Here is a 10,884-nt window from a genome sequence, read left to right on the forward strand (position 1 = left end):
ACCAGCCTATACATTCTAAATCTAGCCAATCTTTCCATTTGAAAAACTGGTTTTAAGTTGAACTCCAGTGCTCCTTCTTACCAAATGAGTTCTTTGGAACAACATCTCTGTAGTCTTTAGACCCAAGTTATTCATCAGTGGTCCAAGTTGTTAGAAATGGAGCAATGGTACACCCTACGGAGTTATCAGTGTAAGCGTAGGTGTTGGTGTGTCTGAGATGAGTCAGCTGAGGTGGGAGTTTCTTTGGCAGGTAATTTTATTTTTCCAAGGCTAAAGATAATTACTGTGCTAAAGTTCCATGCAAATATAACGTTATAAGGCTTTGAAATTCAGGTTAAGCATTCATTCTTTGATTGTAAACAAAAGCCAGTAATGGGGAGGGTGTAGAGTGGTATGGTTACCCAAAGAATCCTTTTTAAAAACGTATTGCTGTATATTAACTCAAATACTATTACATGAAACTGAACATTGCTTTACTTTTCATACAGTTCATTGTTCAAGGAACATGCCTGCCTTTTTAGCTGAAAGACTGCATCGAGCTTTGAAGGTTGGTCTGGAAATTTCATACACGTTCTCAGCTTCTCTCAAGGATAATGTAAAAATAGTACTTGATATTGATGGAATTTCACACTTCTTTTCCATTTTGATGAGTTTTCTTTTGCAGCTAATTTGTCTGCTAATTTGTCTTATGGGTTGATAATGAGTTTCTTAATCATTATAGAGATAGGTACAGTGAACTGTTGACTAAATTATTTCCCAGAGTTCACAGTAAGCGTAGGCAGTAAAACTTGTTTTAGAATGTCAAGTCTCAAACTTGGCTGATTAGGTCCAGTGGCCTCTCAAGCTGCCTTACTTAAAATAAACCAAGCCTGGGGTCATCAGCCTTTCATGCTATGGAAACAACCATGTTTTCTTGTCTGTTGTCGCTGCTAGATGGTGAGCTCCATGAGTACAGGACTACTTGTTTCTCTTTTATATCTTCAGACCCTGTCATTGGGCCTGGCACATAACAGATGCTCACTTCAGTTTCTTTACTGGCCATTTCCTGTGCAAGTCCACCTGCACCGTCCAAGTCGTATCCGAAGTGAACACATTATTTCCCTTACCTCACCTCCCACCCTGTCCTATGTTCAGTCATCTCAGCAGATAGCCTGAAGGGGACCAAAAGTTTTACCTTTGGGGATATTGATTTCAAGCTGGTTATTAAGAAACAAAAGACCCAGAAAGAAACTTGGACCCTCACTTTCCTGCCCAAGAGATTCAGACAGAAAAACCCGCTTCAGGAAGGAGATCTTTGGATGTTGCCTTAACTTAATTTGAATGAAGTGTGGTAAATAGGGAGCTTCAGGCAGGGGCCTATTAACTGGATACCCCGCTGTGTCCCATTGTTTCTGAGTTGCCTAGCAAGAATTTTCCTGCCAGGTGTGTTCTGTTCTTCCTCAGCTACCTGTAAATCGCCTGTTCTCACTTCTGAACTCTAATACCCTGTCCCTCCCACCCCCTTCTCCTTTGTCCAAAATGTCATACATACCTAATGTTACTTCACTGTCTTTGGAATTATCAGGCTTGTGTGAATTCCCCATGCACATGTATTGAAAATTGAATTTTCTCCTATTGATCTGTCTCTGTTAATTTGATGTTAGCCCAGCGAGAAGAACTTAGAAGGTGGGAGGAAAAGTATTCATTTTCTTTTTCAGCCCCAACAGAAACTGGACTTGCCCAGCTGTCTGAAGTTGTGTCATTCCTCCCCATCCTTGTTCTCTGTGCCTCAGCCGCCTCAGCCTTTCTGTTCCTAGGCTATGCCAAGTCTCTTCCCACCGCAAAGTCTTTGCATCTGTTGTCCTTCTGCCTGAAATGTACCTTCTCCAGATCACCCATGGCTGGCTACTTCTTATCTATCAGGTCTCTGCTCAAATGTCACCTCCTGAGGGAGGTCTTCCCTGACTACACAGGTCAGTTGACTCCCTTTCAGTTATACTCCATGCCGTAGTTCTTACTGCTTACTTAAACAATTTATTAATTTTCTTTACTGACCATCTCCATCCCCTGGAATGTAAACTCCGTGAAGAGATAATAGAAGTATTATCAGTGTTGTTCGCTATCATATGCACAGTACATGGAACAATGTCTGGCATATAGTAGATGCTCAATAAGCATTTGTTGAAGGAATGAAGAGTGTCAATATCCACCCAACTGCTCAGAAATTTTACATTTCTCCCTCTCCTTCATTCTCCTCAGATGATATACATCAAGTTTTTTCATTTACCTTTATAAGCTTTTTTTAAATCTACCCATGTTCAACATCCGTACCGCCATTTTTCTACGTCAGGCCATCATCATCTTTTTTTTTTTGTTACTGCAGTCACCTGGGGATGAGTCCCAAACCTTCTAGTCTTATTCCATTATCTTCATTCCACTCCTGCCCTGCAATCCATTCCTTGTACTGCTGTCAAAGGGATCTTCTGAAACTACAAATCTGATCTGACCTCAATATTCTCATGTTTAAAGATTGCGATAGTTCTTCACTCTTGGGATAATGTCGGAATTTAATTTCATGATTTACAAGGTCTGGCCTTTCCAGACGTAGCTCTTGCTATTCTTCCTCATTACTTGTGTCTCCATGAATGAGGCGTTCTTTCTTGCCCTAAACCTTCACATATGCTGTTTTCTCTACTGGAACATTTTTTGCCTCTCTCTATGAATCCCACCCCTTCTTTTCCTGGCTGACTATTTAGGCCTTAGCTTAAATACCACTTTCTCAGACAGACCTTTCCTAATCCTTAATCTATTTTAGACTCCCCTAATATATGCTCCCATAGTACCCAGTATTTTCTATATGTCAGATTATATTGCAATCACCTGTTTTCTTGCCTATATCTTTTACAAAATTGGAAACTTAACAGGGGTATCTCCATTTTCATGGTACAGGCAGAGTAAGTGCTCAGTAAATATGTCTTGGATAAATGAATGATGAAGTTTGATGATAAATGAGTGAAGAAGAGTCACTATGGTTGATTATTTTGTGCATCATTATCTATTGCTTATAAATATAGATCTATATGTTGTTCAGTGACTGATGACATTTATACTGTGGACCCTACATTTCTTAACAGGGTGCTGGAACTGATGAGTTTACTCTGAATCGAATAATGGTTTCCAGATCAGAAATTGACCTTCTGGACATTCGAGCGGAGTTTAAGAAGCGGTGTGGCTATTCCCTACATTCAGCAATTAAAGTAAGTCTCCTCTTAAAAACAGCAAAACATATTTTGCCTTTGTCTACCCATCCTCTTTTCCTTAAAATCCTTAGAACATGGAGATGTGTGTCTTAGATTTCTCTCTCCTTGTCAATGTGTAAATGTGTTTTCTGAGTTTAAAATAGTAATAGTAAAATGTCCCTTAAAAGTAAGAGACTATTTTTCGGCTCTAGACTCTCAGACACATAATAGATACTCAACTTTTTTTTTTTTTTTTTAAGGTTTAGTGGCCACTAATATTTTTTCTCTTGTGAATGGCATATGCAAGTTGTTTACCTGTTTTCTATATTGCAGTGTTTTTATCTATTTCAGTGTTTCTTTATGACAACAGAAGAAAAGAAAAATACATGTTTTAAATTTCCTCTTTATTTTACACAAATGATAGCATCATTCTGAAACTTAGAGTTTTTTTCATTTCAGTATACTGGAAGCTTTCTTATTCTTTTTAATAGCTACATATCATTTTGTTATTTGTGTATTTGTACCCACCACATCAACAGATGTTTCTAGTTTCTTGCTATTACAAACAATGTGGCAATTTGTATGCACAATTTTGTAAGGTACAAGTGTACCTGTAGGATAAATTTTCAGAAGTAGATTGGATTGTTGGGATAGATGTAAATACATTTGTAATTTGGTAAATACTACCAACTGACCTCTCTTTGCATGAAGAATGTATGAATTCTTGTTTGTCCATAATTTTGGCAAAGAGGGTGTTTTCAAGCTTATGAGTTTTTACAATATGATAGGTGAGAAATTGTATTTCAGTGTAGTGTTAATATGCATTTTTCTTAATATGTGTGAGGCTGGAACATATTTTCATGTTTTAAATGCCATTTGCATTTCTTTTTCTGTGATTTTTTTTTTATGTTCTTTGCCTATTATTCTATTTAGGATTGGGGTTTTAATTTTTTTTTTGGGGGGGGGTCAATTTTTAATACCTCTTTTCACGTAAGTTAGATTTACCATTTGTCTGTGAATTGTAAATATTTTTCCCAGTTTGTTATTTTTCTTTTGACATGTCTGAAGGTGTTTTTCCAAGCTATTTTGCATCAAATTGAATTTATCAATATTTAATAGTTTCTTGAGTTAAATAAAAAAATTGATCTCTTACAGTCTGTCATTCTGGATGAGAATCTTCCTAAAATGTGTTACACGACTTCCTTTCTGCTTTAAAGAATGAAACCAATTTTCATTATTCTCAGGTCTCAGTTGATATTATATGCATAGAAACCCCAAATAAATTACAAATTATTACAATTAACAAGGAAGTAGGACCTGCAAAAATTGTGTGTGGAGTCCAAGCTGTCTAGAAATCTAGGCCCCAGCTTGGGGATGATTCATGCACTCATGCATCCTGCTCCTGAGCATCGACCGCTCTCAAGCCCCTATGATGCTGGAGTCCCATGCTATGTGGGAGGTGACATCCAGCCATGGCCACGGGGGGAGGGGGTGGAATACCTCGGTTTAGTCTGCATTCCTGTGTTCCTGTGTCACTGTAAACAGCTGGAGTCCTTGGTCTAATTGTTCAGCTGGCCCTACCCAGATAACCATCTTTAACTAGGTACACGTATTGGCCTGGGCCTTTTTGCAGCCATCTCGAGAACTTTCCTGCCACAGGCCTCACCAATGGTCTTTGAATGAATGAATGAGCTTCAATCAGTTAACTAGATTCATTTACCAAAATCATTTTTTTTTTCAACCCGTGCTTTTGTTTTTATACTAAACCTTCGCAGAAAGAGATGCATGCCTAAGTTGAAATCAGGAACTTACTCAAAAAGGCAACTCTCAGACTCTGCCTGGGACGTAGCACAGATTTCATCAGCTGCTCACACTCAATGCAATTTGAATCGATCCTGACACATTACAATAGTTTCAATCAACAGAGGAAGATTCAATAACGTTAGCCATATTTTCTTACCAAGGCAGAAAAGTAGACTCATACATTTTATAAAGATTGTCAGTAACAAGATTGAACATAAAGAGGGCTTTCAGTTCACCCTTAGCAAACCAGAAAATTAAATTAACCAGTAGCTCTCCCTTCCCCAATGGTCTGGGTAATTGAGGCTTATTGTATTAGGAAACATTTAACTCTGGGTATCTTGATAGGAAAGAAAAATCCATTGCTGAAGAGTTCATTTTGTAATGTAAAATTATATAAGCTTTCTTCATTTCTACCATCTAATGTACATTATTAAGTGATGTCATTACATTTTCACTATTGATGAATAGGACCCTTTTAGATGGTTCCATTTCTCCAATTCAGAAGCTAGAGTTCCATTTTGTGTATTGTGGGGAAGGAAGAATCCTTCCTCCCCCCCTTCAAGTTTCTTTTAGTTGGTCTAATAATTAAATCTACATGAGGCAGATTAACAAAAGAAAATAACCAAATTTAATTACATATGTACACCTGGAAACCCCACATACGTGAGCGGCTCAAGGACAGAAAGTTAAAATGAGGTATATGGGACATTCTGAGGTAAGAGGCCTTCAGAGGGTTGGTCACTGCAGGATTATAAGAAGAGCAGAAGTTCAGTAATTTGTAGTTAGCCCTGCCCTACAGATGGATCAAAAAAGGTTATTTCTGATAATTTCTTACTATGGGCAAGGCCCCTAATTCAAATTCTTCTAGGTAGTTAAGGGGGGAGCAGCAGAAGTTTCTCTTGCTTCTGTAGGGTCTCAATTACCTTCAGCTTAAAACAATCCACATACCACAGAGGCACATGTTGGGGTGACTGGTTCTGAACCCCTGCAATATCATCTGGGCCCTTGGTTCTCTCTTCCTCTTCCTTCTGTTTTAAACATTTCTCTGTTCACTAACACCTGTCTCAGGTAATGACTGGTGGGGAAGAGAAAGAAAGAAGGTAAATGAAAAATAAATATGTATCTCATTAATTAATAAGATATTAATAGAAATTTTGTATGCATTACATTTTTTTGGTAGATTTCCTTGATCAACAAATTAAGTACCTATTTAACAAATAGCACAATTTCAATCTCTTTAAGGGAAAACGTAGTAGCTACCCTCAATTAACTCATAATCTATAGGGAGACTTGAAGTGGGCATAAATGAAATAATTATAAGGTAATAATAAGAAATAGCATACAATTAAATAATAGGTTGTAGGGTACACAGGATAGAAATATAGAAATTGAGAGTAAAAGAAGTTTGGGATTAGATAGGGAATGTTTCTTAGGGAAACAGATTTGAGCCTGCCTTTCAGGTTAATAAGCATGTATTGAGTGCCTCCGATGGACCAGGTGCCATGATGCTCAACGGGGTCTCACAGGTAAATGCTCTAGAAGTACACGTATGGTGATAAGTAGGAGGGGAAAGAGTAATAAGGCACTTGGTTGATTAGAAGATTTGCCTTGGGGAATATTGAAAAATAAAATCCAGATAGCAAGATGAATTCAGTTGAAAGAGCTCTGAGATCATGGAATTTGTGTTTCATTCATTCAATTAAAAATATTGATTAAATGAGAATTATGTATCAAGCTCAGGGTTACAATTATAAACAAAGAAAAAAGTTTCCTCAACCGAAATGCCCATCAGTAGATGACTGGATTAAGAAACTGTGGTACATTTATACAATGGAGTATTACGCAGCCATAAAGAAGAAAGAAATCTTACCATTTGCAACAACATGGATGGACCTAGAGAACATTATGTTAAGTGAAATAAGTCAGAAAGAGAAAGACAAATACCATATGATCTCACTTATATGCGGAATCTAAAGAAAAGAATAAGTGAATGAATTAATCAGAGACAGTTTTGGAAACATGGAGGAAAAACAGAGGGTTGCTAGAGGGGCGGGGGGGTGGGGATAAGGGGAAGGTGAGAGGTTTTGAAAAATAGTCGGTAACCACAAGATGGTCATGGGGGTTTGAAAATTAATTTGGGGAACGTACAGAGGAATAGTGGATGGGGGAAGGGGGTTCACACAGTGTGAGGGATATAAATGATAAACGTCTAAGTTTTGCTTTGTCTTGTGCACCTGAAACTAATTAAAAATAAATAAATTAAAATTAAAAATTAAAAAAAAAGTTTCATATCCTTTCAGAATTACAAATAAATGTAAAATTACAACTATGTTAAATTTAAAGGAAATAGATATTGTGCTATAAGACCATGTGATAGGTGGATTTGACCTATAGGAAAGGCTTCTATGAGGAAGTTATGATTCAGATTAAAAATGAGTAGACAACATCAAGGCAAAGGTTGTGGGGATCGGGAGTCAGGAGAGCATTCTAACAAAAGGAGCTGCAAGTGTAAAGCCCTCTGGTGGAGGAAAATAATGAAAAATGAGGCTGAAGGCACCAGATCCCACAAGACCTTTTGACAGTTTAAGGATTTTTCTATAGCTTAAGAGCAATGAGAAGCCACCGAAGAATTTCAGTTGTAAGCACTTAGTGTCATGATTAGAAGTCCATTGTGAAGAGATCCCTGTGGCTATGGAGAATGAATTAGACATAAGATAGAAGAGATGTGGGTGATGAGTTATACTAGCCGTATTAGAGTAGCTATGAGTGGGTAGTACAAATAGTAATGCAGATGGAGAAGGAGCAAAGACTCAAAAGATACTTAGGAGTTACAATTAAGACACTGTGTGAGGAGCAAGAAAGGGAGGTGCCAAGGACGACTCCCAGGTTTAACATGGGAAACAGCCACGCCATTCCCTGCAAGAGCGTCAGGTTTTAGGGGGTTTTGTTTTCTCTCTTTTCTTTTTGGGGAATGGAAAGTTCATGAGTTTGGTTTTGCATGTGTTAAGTTCACAATGTCTTTGAAGCACATAAGTGGAAACATCAAGTTAGTAGCTAGTGGTGAGATATATTTTCAGAGTCAACTATGTTATTGAATCCTTGGACATGGATACACATTCTCCATGGAGAAAGTATAGATTGAGAGAAGAGAACTGAGATTTAAGCTTACTAACAATTAATGGCTGGAGAGCACAGGATAAATAAGCTTGCAAAGAAGACAAAAAAAGGAGATATCAAAGAGGAAGGAGAAAAGCCAAGACTACTTACAGGGAAAGTAAGGGCTCTGTGGTTGATGGATATGGTGGTCATTGGACTAGATTTACACAACAGTAAGAACTAATACCTTGGAGAATACAGATTGACGAATCTAGAGTCAAGGAAACTAGTGACAAGGGATGAGAGCCTAGAGTAGGTTTGTTGTGGTCAGAATGGAAAAAAAGAATAATTTAAAAACCACCACAAAGAAATAATTGGCAAGACGGATTAAATGCAAAGGATAGAAGATGAGATCACAGTTGATAGATGAGAGAACCACTGGTACCACTGTTAAAAACAGGCCGTCAGAAACATTTAGTTAATTTCTTAAGAACTATTAATGTGGCCTAATTAGAAAGCCACAAATTATGTTCAAAGGTTTTGAAAATACATGAACTTTTTTGTGATAAAATTTCTAAAATGCCATGTAAAAACAATATCTATTTTACCAGAAGGCATAAGGGCCTAGATATAGGAGAAAAGGATGAATGTTTGTTTAATGCCTACAGTGGATCAGAATTTTAAATATAGCTCTGCAGTAAGCTACCTGTATGTATTTTCTCAACTAAGTGATAGAACCCCTAATGATTTTTACAACTTTGATCAGAGATGGGTAGAGGGAGCTATGTTGATACAAAGCAAGAGCAGTTAACTTGTCAGCTGTTCAAGACATTATTACATATGGTAGGGCAACACTTAAGAAAGCCGGTAGGGGAAGAGCTAAAAATCTATATAAAACCGAAGAGTATATGTTAATGCCTTTTGTGTCTTATTATGAAAGTAATGCTTAACCTGTTTTCTAAATGACCCTTCTTCATTGCTTCCTTTGCATTACTGCTTACTTAATATTTACCCCAATGTGAAACTTAAGTGATAAAAAGTGTTCACTGTTTGAGTTGCCTTGAATAGAATAATAATGTGAAGTTTTTTAGGCAATCTCAGTTAAAAGCCAAATTTTATCTACAATGCTATGCAAAGGTTTTACCTTTTTTGTGTAGCAAACATGGCATTTTTGTACTTTAAGCCTCAGTTTCACATGGTATCTTTTCTGAATCTACGTCTGTTTTGGCTAGCCTTGGGGAAGGGAACTAAGAAACATACTCTTTGGGGATGTGGTTCATTTTACTTTCTTAAGTCAGGCAGTATAGATGGTGTTAAGGGGCTAGGCTATCTGGGTTAGAATCCTGCCTCTGTTGCTTATTTTCTATATGATTTGGAGCAAGTTTCCTAACCTGTTTTCTCATTTTACTTATCTGTTAAATGGAAATACTTATGGTACCTACTGCTTAGAGTTCTTCTACGGGTTAAAGTCATTAATCTTTGAAGAGCAAGTGTTTGGTAAATGTTTTACATATATATATAATTTCTTATAATTTTATATATACTATATATATATTTTTTTAACTAATTTTTTAGAATTTTGTTAGAAAATTAATATTATGTAATTATGTTAGAATTTTGTTAGAAACAGTATTATGTAATATTATGTAATTGATGCAATCTTATTTTATTAAACCCAAATTTAAATGTAACTGCAATAAATCTGGAGGAATTTAAACATTATATATTGTAAAGAAGATGCTAGGCTGGAAAATAATTACACCCAGGTATGAATGAATGATGGAACTACAGGTGCATTTTACTAAATGGTACACACCCCAGTGAATCCCCTAGTGCTGTGGGATTTGATTCATTTATGGCACCCTCATTATTTATGCTGTATCTGTCCTCTCCATCGGTCCTGTTCTTTGCAGTCGGATACTTCTGGAGACTATGAAATCACACTCTTAAAGATCTGTGGAGGAGATGACTGAGTCAAGAACTTCATCTCCAAAGGTTGCCTGCTCCCATGATGGACTTTTCCAACAGCGCTGCTTACTTCTTTCTCACCGGATTTAAAAGTACAAGCAAGTATAAGCAGCAACCTGTTTTCCTAACTGAAATTTTCATTGTTCCATAACAACAACTACAAAGTGATTGTTTTAGAGCATCTCATCATAATGTATTAGTTTATTTAAAATGGTATGAAGGACCTGCTACTGCTCTCCAAATGATATTTCTGCTTAGAAGTCAGAATCTTTGTACAGTTCTAAAACATTAAATGCAAAAGCCGAGTAATAAAAGTTGTTGCCTTGCTTAAATTGTCTGTTTTTAGCATCTACCAACATTTTTTGGTACCTAGTGCCAACAACTAATAATATTTTACAACACACTTTTGTTACAAAAGCTGTTGCTGCTTCAATTTATCTATTACCTTATTAATCACACTCATCTTTAAGAAAGGAATAAAAATGAAGATGTATGTAACCCTGCCTATCCTTTCTAGATGTGATCAAGCTGTCAGAGTGGCAATGTGTGATATGCTATTTTAGCCCTCAGAAAATGTCTGCTGTGCTATTAATCTAACCACTTCCTGTTTGCATGGCAAGCATTAATTGTGGTTATTCCATGCTAAATACTACTTTCCTACAAATGGGTATTTAGAATCAAGCCTCTAAGGTTTCCTTTTCCTCTAAAATAAGTTTGCAGAACTAGGCATTTAAAAAAGTCCCTTATGTTATATTTGAAAGGTACCTAACATGAAATATCTTGAGTAATATGAAATATA

General features: G+C 36.7%; 1 protein-coding gene across 1 annotated transcript in view; it reads left to right on the forward strand.

Moving 5' to 3' along the window:
• ANXA3 (annexin A3) overlaps positions 1–10,417 on the forward strand; it is a 57,581-nt gene extending 47,164 nt beyond the window's left edge. Inside the window, exons 11-13 of the mRNA XM_019720189.3 lie at positions 489–547; positions 3,114–3,236; positions 10,031–10,417. Coding sequence (XP_019575748.2) covers positions 489–547; positions 3,114–3,236; positions 10,031–10,090 — 242 coding nt within the window. The 3' untranslated portion in view covers positions 10,091–10,417. The remainder of the gene's footprint in view (positions 1–488; positions 548–3,113; positions 3,237–10,030) is intronic.
• The last annotated feature ends 467 nt before the right edge of the window (positions 10,418–10,884 follow it).

Source organism: Rhinolophus sinicus, chromosome 1, assembly GCF_057876585.1.
Source record: "Rhinolophus sinicus isolate RSI-liver-muscle chromosome 1, RSI-T2T, whole genome shotgun sequence".
NCBI classification, from domain to species: Eukaryota; Metazoa; Chordata; class Mammalia; order Chiroptera; family Rhinolophidae; genus Rhinolophus; species Rhinolophus sinicus.